Below are 16,705 nucleotides of genomic sequence, written 5' to 3' on the forward strand. Positions count from 1 at the left end.
CATCGAGTGTTTCCTTAATTGCAGTAAGTGGATAATATCAAAAGAAAGACAGCTAAAACGCTAATAGCAAAGTCCATCCAAGACAAGCCGCTCTTGGCTTTGGACAGTTCACCTCTCTTCAGCCATGACAGGCTCTCTGCGTACTGTGCAACATTTTCATTTTCCTGTATTTGATTAACATGTTATTGTTCCCGCAAGAGCCGTCTTCCACTAAACACCTACAAATGATTCCATCGCCGAGCTAATGACTTCATCTCCTCTTCTCAGCCATTTGGGTAAAGAAAACTTTAAGTTAAGCCAACTAACACATTTATGTTTAATGATAAGTTAATTACTGAAGATTGCTTGACAAACTGGAACGGTGTTTGGCTGCGGAATTTTTAACCTGCAAGTTTACACATAAAAGTGAAATTTTCAGTGTTGAGATTGCCATGTATACTGAGAGTTTAACAGCATCTGCTGTGTGCATAAACTGAGCAAACACAAGTTTAACAGGCTTTCAGGTAAAAACATTGCATAAGGCAGTGACTATTTTGCTGAAAAAAATAATTCATTACTGTTCTGCTAACTCTAAAGGGGGAAGCGCAATATCTTGAAACAATACAAGCAAGAATCAAATAAAATTTAAAAAAATACTTTGACCTTGAGAGCTGTTGAAGGGATCGATCTGTTTGATTATAGCTTTCCACTGAACCCCTAAGCACTGTTGTTTCAGTATAAAAACTACCATTAGCTAACTAAAAGAGAAGTTAGCCGAATTCAAAGCATGAGTAGACTCACAAAAAAACCCTTTAGATGTATTCCCTTTGTACTGGTCATCTCCATCAGAACTCCATAAAAATTTGAGTTGTGCAGCTTGCAACTATGGGAAGGTGTTGTTGTCTGTGACAACTTGCAGTTATAAAGCCTATCTCTGAAGATATTACATGCATGGTTTGTTGTCTTCGCAAGTAATGGTGCAGCTCCTGAGATGAGCTAATAGAGGGTATCAGCCGCACTTTAGATAGAAAAGATTCATCTTAACCCGACCATCATTCACGGATTAGAACCCGAGGTCCAAAATGCCGTAGAGCAGGTTACAAAGACAAGCCATTTTCATATATTCATTACCTCTCCAACTTCAAAAGTCTGCTCCTGATCTCAGTAAATGTAATAAAGCACATTGTTTTCTAACGCTGATATGTATGAATCTACCATAGCGGAATACTTCTTTAATATTTGCAACTGGCAACATTTTTTGTCCTATTAAAAATAGAAATGTTTAATATTATCTTGCATTAAATATTGAATTTAAGCAGCAAGTGTCCAGAAAAAGATAAGTAGAAGACAGATTTAATACTGGCATGCTAAACTGTATTGTTATGTTTAATTGGATCCCATATGTCTAAAGAAGAAAATGTGAGACTGAGGATGCTGTGCAAATTAATTAAATTTTTTAAAAACTACATTACAACATTGTTGTAAATGCTGTGGATAAATGTTTAAGATCTGAACTCCTAATTACTTTGTTAATGTTACACTGGCAGCAATAATAAACAGTCTAACAGAATGTAGAGGACCATTCTGGTTCCTGAATTATTTTAGTAAGGGAAAAACACCCAGTTTTTTTCATAAATCACACCCTGTTTATGAGTGTGTGCTGGACGACTGCTGTATTCCTAGTGAGTTTCTGTGGGTGTACCCATAACCATTGCAAACCTTTTCAAAGTCAGACCATAAAACCTACCATCAGTTAGGCTCGATGGTCACTCCAAGTTTTTTGCATTTTGTATTCTGGATAAGTTTCCTCCCAGATGAATGTAGAGGCCAGATTTATAACTAGTCCGGTACCCCTTTACATCAACAGATAGGTTTAACCTCCAACATTAGCGGTCTGGTGGTTTGTGTGAACAGAGTGGCCACGGATAGAGTCAAATGGCTGGCTTGAATTATTGTTTCATTCTGCCTCTGTTCACTATATATATTATAAGAGTCTGGATCGACATGAATGGAAACTGCAACTCAACTGGTTGGAGAAGACATACAACCACAAGGCAGTAATTCTAGTTGTTTTCCAAAAAAAACAAGGAGTGGTTTAAGCATGATGATAGGTACTTAAGAGCCACAAGTCGCATCTGTGAACTTAGTTATAGAATGTGAAAAATAGGTGTTTTGATGTCAAGTCACAAGTGATGTACAAAAGAGATTTGGTACCATCATGTTTAACTCAAAGAATAAAGATAGATTAGAAAAGAACCAATAGAATCCAAAGTAATGTCCTTGTCTTCAAAAATGACGGATTTGCTGAAATTTCACCTCTACAGAGGAGGGTGAAGGTTAGAGAGAGAGAGAGATGGCTGAATCAACATTTGGTGTTTCTTTTTGACCTGTCTCTCTTTTATCCACTCCTCTCCTTGTCCTGAAAGACAGTATATTTATGAATTATTTATCCATGTTGGAAAATGTTAAACTTGTGATGTCCTTGTCCTGTGTCTTATCTCCAAGGGCATCATAAGAAGCTGTAAAGAAAAAATAAAACATTTAAAAAGCAATGGAAGGCACAGTCATAAAATAGCCTTGACAGAATTCAAATCTTGGTACAGGCGTACAGTATATATGACAACAGCAATGTTTCTTCTTACGAAGAAGAAATGTCCCAAATGCAAGATGTGTTTTTCACTGTAAAATTGTACCAATCCTGAGTTGTTTAAATCCCCTAAATCTCTGATCACAGTTCTAGAGATCGTATAGTAGCAGTATTAACTATTCAGCATCATTTTGGCTATTCAGTATCAGTGTGGTGTCTGGCACATTACTCATCCTGATATGAACAATCATACAGTGAATTTCTTTCTAAAAGTTAATTAATTGGCGATAGTTTAACCTCTATGCCTCTTATGTACCTTTTGAGGGGGGTTGAGGATGACAGCTACTCATTAATACCAAACAAGCCTCAAATTCCATCCTTACATGAAGATTGAGACTTTAATGATACATTGGCAGGGCAGGACAATATCAACAGTAAGCGCGTTAATGACACTTTGTTTGGTTTTTGCACTTTTTGCATTAGAATGTAGCTACTGGTACTTACTTTGGTGTTCATCCACCCATTTTCTTCTGCTTACCCAGCTCAGGGTTGTAGGTGGGGCTGGTGCCAGTCTCAACTCTCATACACCCTGGACAGTCTGTCACAGGGTTTAGACACAAAGGTAGACGGCCATTAATACCCATATACAATTTAGAATCACTGATCAACCAAACCCATGTTTTTGGACTGTGCATGAAAACCACCTGGAGAGAATCCAAGCTTAGTGGAAACTTGCAAACTCCAAAGAGAAAGGCCTCCTGGATTTGAACCCAGGACTTTCTTTCTGTGAGACAACAACGGTAATGACCACAACACCATGCTGCTCTTTCTTAGATGTCACATCATGTCAGAACCTGTTCTCTGGTGACCTCTCCAGCCTTAGTTTTGTGCTTGGATGCTCAGACCATTACCACCATGCTGTATATGTAGCCATAAGTCACAACATTATTATCCTATACAGGGAGTGCAGAATTATTAGGCAAGTTGTATTTTTGAGGAATAATTTTATTATTGAACAACAACCATGTTCTCAATGAACCCAAAAAACTCATTAATATCAAAGCTGAATGTTTTTGGAAGTAGTTTTTAGTTTTAGCTGTTTTAGGGGGATATCTGTGTGTGCAGGTGACTATTACTGTGCATAATTATTAGGCAACTTAACAAAAAACAAATATATACCCATTTCAATTATTTATTTTTACCAGTGAAACCAATATAACATCTCCACATTCACAAATATACATTTCTGACGTTCAAAAACAAAACAAAAACAAATCAGCGACCAATATAGCCACCTTTCTTTGCAAGGACACTCAAAAGCCTGCCATCCATGGATTCTGTCAGTGTTTTGATCTGTTCACCATCAACATTGCGTGCAGCAGCAACCACAGCCTCCCAGACACTGTTCAGAGAGGTGTACTGTTTTCCCTCCTTGTAAATTTCACATTTGATGATGGACCACAGGTTCTCAATGGGGTTCAGATCAGGTGAACAAGGTGGCCATGTCATTAGTTTTTTCTTCTTTTATACCCTTTCTTGCCAGCCACGCTGTGGAGTACTTGGACGCGTGTGATGGAGCATTGTTCTGCATGAAAATCATGTTTTTCTTGAAGGATGCAGACTTCTTCCTGTACCACTGCTTGAAGAAGGTGTCTTCCAGAAACTGGCAGTAGGACTGGGAGTTGAGCTTGACTCCATCCTCAACCCGAAAGGGCCCCACAAGCTCATCTTTGATGATACCAGCCCAAACCAGTACTCCACCTCCACCTTGCTGGCGTCTGAGTCGGACTGGAGCTCTCTGCCCTTTACCAATCCAGCCACGGGCCCATCCATCTGGCCCATCAAGACTCACTCTCATTTCATCAGTCCATAAAACCTTAGAAAAACCAGTCTTGAGATATTTCTTGGCCCAGTCTTGACGTTTCAGCTTGTGTGTCTTGTTCAGTGGTGGTCGTCTTTCAGCCTTTCTTACCTTGGCCATGTCTCTGAGTATTGCACACCTTGTGCTTTTGGGCACTCCAGTGATGTTGCAGCTCTGAAATATGGCCAAACTGGTGGCAAGTGGCATCTTGGCAGCTGCACGCTTGACTTTTCTCAGTTCATGGGCAGTTATTTTGCGCCTTGGTTTTTCCACACGCTTCTTGCGACCCTGTTGACTATTTTGAATGAAACGCTTGATTGTTCGATGATCACGCTTCAGAAGCTTTGCAATTTTGAGACTGCTGCATCCCTCTGCAAGATATCTCACTATTTTTGACTTTTCTGCGCCTGTCAAGTCCTTCTTTTGACCCATTTTGCCAAAGGAAAGGACGTTGCCTAATAATTATGCACACCTGATATAGGGTGTTGATGTCATTAGACCACACCCCTTCTCATTACAGAGATGCACATCACCTAATATGCTTAATTGGTAGTAGGCTTTCGAGCCTATACAGCTTGGAGTAAGACAACATACATGAAGAGGATGATGTGGACAAAATACTCATTTACCTAATAATTCCGCACTCCCTGTATGGAGTACAAAATGGAGCCCAACTGATTTATTCGTGTGCTACTATTAGCTATTTTGCAGATTATTGTATTTATAACAGCTGTTAAATTAAAAATTAAACATTATAATGAAGACACAGGAGAAACACCCTTCAACCATGTTATGGTTGGACAAACCATTGCATCTTGTTAAATGTAGAGGTACTCATATAGTGTCTTTCCACTGCAAGTGTCAGTGTTCCAGTCACATATTCATCCACACAGCACTTTTATCTGTGCCTAATATCTTTCTAACATTTTCACACACTCCGATGGATACATAAGGAGTAACTTGGGATTTGGTATCTTGCTCAAGGATACTTCGGCCTGCGAACCAGAGTTGAAGAATCGATCCACCAATCTTCCAACTTGTAGACTACTGTATATACAGCTGCCCCGAGTAGAGTTGACCAGAGCATAAACAAGTAAATAAATAACTATGCGTAATTAATATTAGGGAAATCTGTTTGTGTTTCGTGTATCAGAAAGAAAAAAATATCGGCTGATGTATCAGAATATCGACTTTTTAAATCACCAAATATCGGTATCAGTATTAAATATTCCATATGCATTAGGCTCTAGTGGAAGGTGCTAGAGTCATTTTATAAGTGGGGCTACACTGGCAGTCTGACCCTGGGAGTTGAATTCACACTGCTCAGCTTCATGAATGTTGAAAACCAAAAAACCAACGAGAACGCTCTCGGTCATGCCCTTGGCCTGATAGACCACCAAAGGGTTCGACTCTTCCACTAAAAACTGCTGTTTGATCTCTTGATGCAGTCCTGTTGTTCTCAAAGTTCTTCTTGAACGCTATATTTCAAAAGCCGAAAAAAGAAAAGTTTATGCTCCACACTCTCCAATTTTTAATTAATCAAGAACAATTTTTTTAAGAAAGATCCAAGAATTTCAGTGAAATAAAGGTTAGCACAATAACAGAAACAGCTGTGACTCAGTGGGGTCTCATGAATCGGGCTTGTTTGCACATACCCTCACAACGTTGGGTCCTGAGCAGGCTGGATCAACACTTTGGGGATTGTTGTGCAGGGAGGGCTTTTACCCTGGGGTGCTGAGCTTAGGTGTGTTTTTTTTAATCGTCGAAGTGGGTGATAAATGTCACAGTAACATTGCCAAGACCCAAGGTTTCTTAGCAGAGCATTGCATTGAAACAAGACAGTCAGTGTCATTCACTTTACCTGTCTGCAGCTTTAATGCTGTCGCTGATCAGTGTGCAGTCAAGTCAGTTTTGTTTGTATTCTTAGTAAATTTAATCGGCAGCATTTGTCTGTTAAGCGTAATAAAAAATGACAACAATAATAAATGTTAGACAAGGAACAGACATTTGCACAACTTTTATCATGGGAAAAGAAATTGTCAGCGATAATATTTCTAAGCAAGTGCCAAACAATGCGAGCGAGTGTTGTGAGAAAGAGAAAATAGCACATCATCCCCTGATGGTAAACATACTCCCTTTTATTATTATTATTTTCTCCCTAATGATAGTTCACATTATGAGACTTTTATCCTATCTTCAAGCACCAGTTCTGCTAGTGGGGACATTGTAGCTGTTCCTCAACATTTCTTGCCATTTGTTTGCTAAAAGTATTTGTTTGCAAGATGAATTGCTGCACTGGCAGGCGAGATGACAGCCTACACGAAGATGATATTGAATTGATTTCTGAAATGTTGCAGAACGGACTAGTTGATGTGTACCACGAGACATGAATAATAAAAATTCTATTAAAAAGCTCTTGAATGGCTGACAGTGGAATATTATTTGTGATGATTAATTTTCTTCAGTCATTATAAAGGGGAGTTGGCATCAGATTGCCTCTGACAAAATTGCTTTTCACTCCCTGGTGAATACCCTCTGTATGCTTTTTGAGAGCACAAAACCATATTTCTCAGCGCAATATTATGTCAAGATAGGCCCTGGAAAAGACATTTCTCATGTATCACCTTATTAGTGCCGTAAAATCTGTGCTGTTTTAACTGCTGGGGTCATTTGGCATATTCTGCATACATTTCACAATGACTCTGAGGTTTGACTAGTCCAGTTTTTTCCTTCCATTTCTAAAAATATGATTGGCATTATAATTACAAGCTTATAAAATAGCCTCTAAGTGACTGTCTGTCAGTGGCGTTTTTCAACGTAATGAATTTGATTAACTGTATCTTAAAGGCGTGCAGGCTGACAGTTTGTTTCTTCAAAGCTGTCAGGATTTCTGAATTATTCTGTGCAACATCTGTTGTCTAACTCTAATTAATTTGCGGCGTACATTTGCGTTGAATGATTTCTTTAACTTTTGCAAGTGCGACAAAAATTTGCATTTCTAATTAATTTTATTTTCAGCAAAACACACTGAATCGACTGCCGCAGTTCAGCGGTGTCTGGAAGTGTCTGCACAAACAACACGGAAACAACAGAAATCAGCAGGTGCATTTAAAAGCTAATTATGAAGCTTTTTATTTACTCAGGAGCGTCTTTTGTTAGCTGTTTCCTTCCCCGGATGATTACTCAAGTTTGTTTTGCCATTCAAATGCTTTCTAATAGCACTGAAAGGGTTTTATTGATATTGTAACTAACTATGACACTGCTTTGACATGCAGGTACATAAGCGCTCCGGGGCGGAAGGATCGCCCATAGACAAGACCTGTCCTTGCATTTTTCTTTGTGTTTGTTGATAGACTGTGTGCTAGGGGGAAAAAAACGAAAGTCTTATTGCGACTTTGTTCCCAAAATAAGTAAACGAACCTGTCTTCCCCTTTCCTCTTCATGCTCTTCTAAAAAACAGATTGCTTTTCTTCTGCTTTTTCAGAGCTACTCCAGTCAGGGCAGAGGCGGCAGTGGTGGCGGAGGAGGAGGAGCTGGGGATGAGGACTACGAGATCCCCCCCATCACACCGCCGAACCACGCCGACCCTTCTTTGCTCCACCTCATGGAGCACGAGTCAGGTTACCCCTTTCACTCCCTGCCACACAATGGCTTGCTCAACACCTACTCCTACCCCGAGCTGCCCGCACTCATGATGTCCAACATGCTGGGTCAGGAAACTCACCTCCTGTCTGGGCCTATGCACTCGGTGAGTACTTTTTTTTTTTTGTCCACCTTTTTAGCTGTGGCACTTTCTGCTCATGCAAGTCAAGCGCTGTGCCAGGCTATTAGTCTTTGTGGTCAGAGGATTGGAAGGTATCCAGCAAGTCAGCATAGAGAGCATTTCGTCTGAAGGTTTTACATGTTCTAGTCCTTTTAAGATTTTATGTGCTGTATCGAACAATATAAACATATATAAACTGTAAGGCCACAAAATAACCAACTCTTCTGCATGCTGATCAGGTTTTTTCGTAATGGGAAAGCATTCTTCTATTAGAGTCATAATTAACTTGGTTCGAGGCCAAGGAAGCAGCGCTGAAGTCTGAGCAAGGCCAAAGTCTAAGCATAAATACAGAGAGCTGCTGTTTCCTTAACACCGAGACCACTGCAGCAGAACTTCTTTAATATCTGCACAGCTGCGCAAGTCAAAGATTTCATTGCCTCGAAAATGAGCCAAGAAGGGATGGAGAAACTCATTGTGGCGCGTTTTCTTTCGTTACAATCAGCAAATCCAAAAAGGAGAGGGGTAAGGATGAGTGGGTGGGGGAGGAGGGAGGGGATCCCTTGTCAGCTACTTTTTTATTTCAAAAGGACGCCAAGGACCTCCATTCTTCCCCTCAGTTAAAGGGACTTTCTCCCGTGTTAAACATGCTTCAGACTGAACATGTAAACACCCCCGGCGAACACATTCAAATGCTTTAATCATAGGATCGAATCAAATGAATTATAGATGGCCCGCGTGGTGAATTATTCAGCGTTATATACTTTCATCTGACATAAATATTACTTTTTTTTTCTCCGTGGCCTCCGTCATGAATATTTATGCTTTAATGTGAGCATCCGTGGCATTTATCCCCCGTTAATCAGGTCTTATGTGATTTTCAGAATCAAACCGCATAAGATGCAGACTCTTATTTTTTTTCCGTGGGTGGTAGCTGAGGCCTCCATTAAAGCCAGTCTTCAGGATTAGGTCACAATCCACTGGCTACTTTGCTGAATGTGCTCGGGTGCAGGAGGACGATGCCGCTGGCTCGAACGTCTGTCTGCTTTTTAGCGCGAGTGAACGCTCGAAACAAAGTGTTGATTAAGCTTTTAACATGAGAGCGCATACCCTGCGTCAAATGCGTGTGCACGGCACGTTTAAAGTTTATGTTATGTCCGTGTATGTATGTTCAATAAAGCCTCCAACCCCCTTTTTTTGGCCGGCAACAATTTCGAAGCAAACAAAGAGGGAGTACCTGCCTCTTAAACCGCTTTTGTTTCACCTTTGCAATTATTTATTTTCAAATAGCCCTTCAGGGTAATGTTCCATTTTCTTATTTCACACCCCCTTTTCTCATAAATGAACCGTCATTGTAATAAATCACCGCACAAACAGAGACTTGCACACACTGTGAAAGGTCCAGAGATTTATGTAACACATTCATGTTTCCCACTTCCACATTTTAGTACTACTCTAGCAGAGGCTGGCTAATAATAGCTGCTATTAATATTTCTTGTTGCCTAGCAACCCCAGCAAGTAATAGCTTACTCTGGAAAAATAGATGACCGATAAGGAAGAAGGAGGAGGGGTGGTGGTGGTGGGGTTGGAATGGGAAGGGGGGGATTCAATTCATTTATTATCTCCTGGGACAAGAGGAGCTTATTTCTGAGGCTGAGGAATAGGAAAGTAGGCTGTATATGAGAAATATTTTAACGCAATTGGAGATGACGTTATTTTCATTTTGCTTCCATTAGGGATGTTTCATTTGATGTTTCCCCAGCAAAGTCAATTAACCTTAATTTCATACTGATAAAGGTATAATAAGGAAGATTGAATTTATGTCTGCTGCATGCTTAAAGAATAATAAGGGTGGATAGAAATAAGCTCTCAGTGTAACCAGGGGCAGCAATGAAGAGACAAGCCTTTACCTTTGTTGTATTGTATTGACAAAAACCTTACAATAAACTCACAAAATTGAAGGAGATAACTGGGAAAAACCAAAACGCTAATCATTCAACAGCCTTCTTTCACCACCGCCGCCGAAGCAAATAAAAAGTCGACAGCATTACCTTAAGGATACGCTTCTCTTCAGTAACAGCTATCCTTCACTGCACATTTAAAACCTCCTACAAGTACAAGCTCAGCTGGAGCAACAGATACGCTTCATCTCGAGGGATGTTGTTGCTGTTTTTTGTACAACATTTAGCCTAAGGCTAATGCTCTGTAAACTTCTCGCTGCTTTGGGATTCGCTTTTTCAGCTCACATCGATCCTACAGCAAACAGAGTTAAATCATTACAGGATTGAGAGCAGTGGATTGACCATCACAGTGCTGCATGGGCACATACAGTAATTTTGCATCAGTTTGTCCTTGTAGCTGTAGTCTGTATTAATAATCTTGAGCTTTCTGACCGCGCGGAAGTCATTTCTCTTCAAAAGCCCTGTTTTTTTTTTTCTTCCTTTAGTCAGACAAATTTCTTTTTTCCATCTAATTGTGATTCCACAGGCAGCTGAACTATTACAGTAGCTGGTGAATCAACGAGATGCGCAGTGGATGTAGGGAACAAAAAAAAAAATCTGTCAAATAGATGCATTGAATGTTTCAGATTCACTGATGTATGTTTTTGTTTTGTTTTGGGTTTTTTTCCATTTTTATTTTCATCTGTCAAATCCAGCACTTAGTTGAGATCCAGAAGTTGATCCTTTTTGCTGCGGTTGCGTGTTGTTCATCATAGCAGTTCTCAACTGCCAGTTTTGACCCATTTCTTAGACTTAAAATTACACCTTTTACAGGAACTCCAACAAGAAGCAGCATCAACACTGCTGTTATAAAAGACAGAGCTGTCTATCAGCGAAGCTCCTACATTCTCAAAACTCCTCCTCACACCGCTGACCTAGTCTGTCAGCTTCTCTGAACCGAGCCAAGTCTTGGATGACTGGATACTGTGAAATGTAACATGCTGTCGTGCGAATGCTCATTGCTGAGGGAGAATCCCTGTCTCATCCTCAGCTGCCAGCATTTCTGCCATCCCGGCACTTGGTGGAAAGGTGGCACCCAGGGGTCTCGTGTTCAACAAGCGCCCTGATCATTCAGGTCTGGCTGATGGCACAGTGGCGCAGGGGAGAAGGGGGGGCTGGGGAGGCGGGGGGGTTGCAGGCAAGGTCAGTCTCTTATAAAAAAATTAAAGCAAGAGGGACCCTCGCTGGGAGGCAGTAATGAGAGGTCGAGGAGGAGTTTGTACAGCGGCCCCAACGTGGAGCCTTGAGGGGGGGCCACTGTGTTTAAATATTCAAACAGAGCATGAGGCCCTGTCTCATTACTAGTGTAATCAGGCCAGTTACAGAGCAGGAAAACCCCTGCCACCAAAAAGAAGAAAAAAAAACACTGGCCAATTTCACAAGTTTCTTACACACATCCAGCCACATGACTCCAGCCAGGAATTGTGTAGAGCTTTGATAAATATGTGGTTCTAGTTTAATATCTCTGGCACAGCGATGTGTGACTAACAGGCCAGTTTTAACCCTCTGCTGACAGGTTGATGTTGATATCACGGACAAGTTGTCAGTCGGAGTTGTTTTGGTTGGTTGGTCGGTTCATTTTTGGTGGCTTGTGCATAGAAAACTACAGCAAGCTCAGCATTCACTTTCATATTTAGCCATCTTGATTGAACATAAGCATTAATTTTAAGATGCAGTGCATCCAATAAAAGGTCTTACTTTAGTGCAGTTAAAGGTGTCTTCACATCATAAGTAGATCGTGTTTGCACCCTGCTACTATTTGTGCAGCATGTGGGAGCTCGGTATATATGTGTGTGTTGACCATGTGCGTGTATATTTACAGATATATGTGCGTGTGTCTTTGTTTGCCTTTGTCTCCAGAAAAAGTAGAAGAGTAAGCTGCAAGGTTAGGTTGGCTTGGCTTAATTTGATTTTGTTTAATCTGGAGAAAGAAATTCACTTGCACCGCTTGGCATTTGCGACAAGGAACGGCTACGGAAAGGCCACAACTGTTTTAGGGCGGTGACATAAAAATCGTATTGACAGCTGTGGTTATGGAGAGTGCATGGATGTAAGATGAAGCTATCGAGCTATCGAAGAGATCAAAGTGAGTTAAAATAAAGTGCACACGGTCATGTTTGAGATATTTAGGATATTCGGAGATGCTGAGTTTACAGAAAGTGTTCATAGTAGAATCTGTTTGTTGAGTACTTAGGGTGAAGTGCAAGGTGTCAGTCTTTCCTTTGTCCGCTATTTAAGTAGATTTATCTAAAATATTTTCTCAATATTTGGAGTTGGGTTTGACATGACATGCTCAGTGAAGCTGGATTTTTTTTCCTTTTAAATTGAAACAGCCATCTTTTTTCCATCGTAGGTTTTTTAAGACATATCTCATATGACCCGCTTGCTCTGCTGCCTTTCACTGGAATAGATATGACATCTTGGTGACGTTCCCAGATAAATCACTTTTGGAACAGTAGAAATATTTTCTGTTGCGGCTTTCTATTTCACAAAAAAAAAAAAAAAATTGAGAGAGGAAAAAAGAAAGAAAAAAAGACAGATGCCCTTCAGTGCTACACTCCACAACAGGGGTGAACAATGTGTCTTGTAGCTGTCAAAAGAAATGACGGCAAGATAATTGGTGGGGCATTCCCGTTTCGTTTAAACCGAGACAAGTAGGCTTCAAAATAGAATCGGGCTTTTTAAAAAAGTAAAGCTTTGTTTTGCGCTGCTCATTATGCAGGGTTCAAAATGGAGTAATGAAGACGGGCATTAACGGATTGAGCTTTAAAAACAAATGCACATTCATTGGGGCTCATGAATATTCATGCCGCTAATTCAAATAACCTTAGGCAACTGTTACATCTAATGAATATTTAAAACAGCTTGGTCACAGAGATTTGAACACTGCATTATATCTGACTTTCTAGGATCATCGTGTACAAGAGTAAACAATTAGTAATGCCAAAAACAGATTCCAGCGGTGATGAAAATACGTCTGGGAAACAGTGTCCCGTGTTGTCACATTAGTTACAGGCCGTTGGCACTCCGAAGGCGAGCGCGATGCCATGCGACGGTGTGAAAAATTGTAAATAATCATAATAATTGGTGAAATGATTTGTTGATTAATCGGGGAGCCTAATCAACAAAATTATTAAGTGGAGCAATTTTGAAATCATAATCAGTTATCACGCAAAAATGCTGCAAATGTGAGATTGTGTTGATTTTCACCTGTTGTGCTTGGGAATCGAACAGGTTCAATGTATTATTCGGACACCGAACCAGTCATCAGATAAAAAAAGTGATATGTTTATTTAGATATGTATGATAAAGAGAGAAAAGTCTTTGTTTTGGGGGGTTTAATCATCATAAAACAAATTAAAATGATCATAAACCTTTCGAGCTCGCTCAGTCAGGAAGGTAGAGTTAGCAGAACGCGGGGAAAAAAGCTGCACCTGGCACAGTGGGCCCTTGGGCGACACGAGGGTTGACTAAACATGTTTATGTTTACCGCCTGGCGCCCTTACATGTTACAAGGCAGAGAATCCCATGCTGGCCACTTAAAAGAGGGCCTTCCTATGAAGGGATCAGTGTGGTGACTCGTCCTCGCCACCACCGCGACGCTAATTAGGCCCACCGCAAAGCCAGCCTGTGGGGATAATGTCCCATTATTAGAGTCATTTGTTTCAATTAACCGCTCTGTGATTCTACAATAGCACTGCGCAGCCCAGCGCAAAGAAGCCATTACTCTCGCCCAGGGAACCAATGAGGTCTGGGACGAGAGTGTTTGTAAGAAGGTTACGGATACCTGCCGCTGCCAGCAGTCGTGCTGTCGTGCTCCGCATTTAGCCCAGTCTCTGATGAGTTGTTTGAGCCCTGGGAGAGTGGAAAAAACTCCTTATTCAAATCTTTTTCTAGAGCTTTTAAAGACTGTTTCTGACTATGCTGCTTCTGAAAACGTGAGATTTTTGCTTCTGTGCATTTGACTGAGAACTGATTGAAGATTTGTTGAAAGATTGTTGACTTAAGCATAAACCGCTGAAAACTATAGGCTGTTCACGTACCCCTTTACAAGCTGAGAGCTTTGTGGTTGACTGAATTACTATTCTGCTACTGTATACTTATGGTCTTTAAGTCATTTTTAGACTGCAATCAAGTTACTTTCAGAACACGAGGCTCTCTTTTTCTTTCCATTTCATGCATTACTCTTGTTAGTCTTGTTACTTTTGTAAATTCAAAGACTGCGTTCGTGCATTTTAATTCCACCAGTGGACAAAGAAGGCAGATTGCTTTGATAATTCCCGCTGCTTTAAATGGGAATTGTGAAATGACAATTAGTCTGGTGCCTTTGCGGCCAACAAAAAGCAAACCCTTGATAAAAGCTGTTTGTGCACTTGTATGGTGCCTGTTGTTGGTCACAGCTGGAGGCCACCACTTACAGGGTACAAAGAGAGATTATGAGAGAGATTATGACTGTGATTTCTAGCTGGTGTAAGAGGCACAACTTTGAGAAAGTCTGTTTGTATAAATGGCTTTGATAACCATCCAAGTGATTCTTCAAGCAGCTAAACCAGGTGAATTATGTCTACAAGAATTAACTCATTCCTTGTAACATCACTCTTTTCTTGTCATTTGCATAAGATATTTTCTTTTAATCAGCCAGACGCTTTTCTGAAAAAAACACCTAGGTGTTTTCGTGCATTTAACAGCACAAGTACAAAGACACTTATCAACTCCAAATGCTTCAAACTGCAATGTTTTAGAGCACTTTTCGGTCCTTTCAGCTCTAGATAATGGAAACTTCGATTGATACCAAGAGGTTGCTGCCCTGTGATGCCTCTGTTGCCAGGCTCTCTCATTGGCTTTCTCCCCCCGCTGCGCAGATGTTTACAAAGAGACATCACCAGCTCACATTAAAGGGTTCAAGTTGTCCCCTCAGGCTGTTGCTATGGAAATAACCCTGCTACGGTCGCTCATTCATGTTTGATTAATTGTTTTTTTCCTTTCTGTGCTGTTGCCTCTACAAAGACCTCATCATGGGAACATATCATCTCGAAAACAAACAATAGGAAAAGATGAATATGTTCAAATCTGCTCTATTTGGACTTGCAGATGCACTCTCTTCCTGCTTTGACATTTTGTGGATGTGGTGATAAAAGTCGAGTAACTGCATTAGCATTGTATTAACACTGATAAAGCTCGCTTGTGAAGCCACGCAATCATACAGATATATTTTTTATTTCGTTCCCCAGACTTACCTGGACAGAAGATAAGCTTTTTTTTCTTTTGCCTTTTTCTCCTCTTAAATTGCACTGTGTAGCGCTGAGATACAGCAACCCACTGGGGCCAATTAGGATGCCAGCAGAGCCAGGAAGTGCATAGCAGATGCTTTTGCCACTATTTATTAAAATCCAATCTGCGGGGGCCCCTCCAACAGCTCGTTAAACTACCGTTAATCTAATTAGCTCTCACTTGCCACTGTTTTCACCACATTACCAAATACAAGGGCCTCGACTTTGCAATTTAGGCTGATTAAGTAGGTCCAGTGCTGTTAGGCAGAGCTTGTAGGGAGGAGCTTCTCAGAGCTGTCAGTCATTCTCCCGAGTCAGATAAATCATGCAGCTTAGTTCAGCAATGGCTTTGGATTTAAAGTATCAGCAATAGGAATGTTAGTTGAAATCAAATCCACATTGCAGCCCAAAACTGTAGAAATACTCCATCATAATGACCCTGTGTATTTGTAATGGCATGGTACCAAAACTGGATACAAATTCCATAATGGCTTCTTTATGTATATATAGATATATGTATATATCTATATATCAGGTCTATACGATTCTGCTAACATCCTTTCATGTCTCCTAGATCAAGATCACGAATGTGCACTTCCGGTTCATTATTGTTTAGGCCAGGCTGTATTTTTTATTTGATGAGTGCTGCTCTCTGGACGAGTGCCTGGTTCCACTCAGAGATCTTTGCAGCGGCTTTGACATGCAGTCCTGCTTATTGCTTACAGATGGGCAGTCTGACATAGAGCTGTAATTGCTTCCAGATGAGGAGGGCACTGCATATATTTTAAGACATATTTTAACCTATCAAGTCTTCATCCTGAGCTGGATGTGGGGAATACAGAGAAACCAAGCTAACATGGCGTTTGGTAGCGTAAGATAAGAGGAATTTGTGTTAACCTGTATCCAAAGTTGACTATGACATGTTGTGTATCATTCAACCTGTGTGGGGGAAAAAAAAGTTTAACGATCATCTGGAATTTTGGATGCCAGTCCTGGTATTTACAGTCACTTTTAATTTAAAGAGGACTGACGCGTTCAGATGTGTTTACATTCTCATGTAGCCTGCCAGCATTTTCTGAGACAACGGGCCTGACTGCATCATGTGCAGGTGCACTTTCAAATGATAGCTGAAAATGATATCTAAATAATGACTAAGAGCATGTTATAAAATAAAAAAAAACAAAAAAACAGCAAAATTACAGAAACTTAACAAAGACTTGCTTATGTTTTACATACATTTTACACAAT

At 40.5% G+C, this 16,705-nt stretch overlaps 1 protein-coding gene across 5 annotated transcripts in view; it reads left to right on the forward strand.

The window, feature by feature from the left end:
- Positions 1-16,705, forward strand: part of LOC146550215 (TOX high mobility group box family member 2-like) — an 82,297-nt gene that overhangs the window by 50,273 nt on the left and 15,319 nt on the right. For all 5 annotated transcript variants that reach the window (XM_085261131.1, XM_085261132.1, XM_085261133.1 and 2 more), the window contains one exon: positions 7,912-8,175. In XM_085261131.1, coding sequence (XP_085117257.1) covers positions 7,912-8,175 — 264 coding nt within the window. The remainder of the gene's footprint in view (positions 1-7,911; positions 8,176-16,705) is intronic.

This window comes from Mchenga conophoros, linkage group LG20 (assembly GCF_057382185.1).
Source record: "Mchenga conophoros isolate Kocher_MC1m ecotype Shallow Benthic linkage group LG20, M_conophoros_male_GT1.1, whole genome shotgun sequence".
NCBI classification, from domain to species: Eukaryota; Metazoa; Chordata; class Actinopteri; order Cichliformes; family Cichlidae; genus Mchenga; species Mchenga conophoros.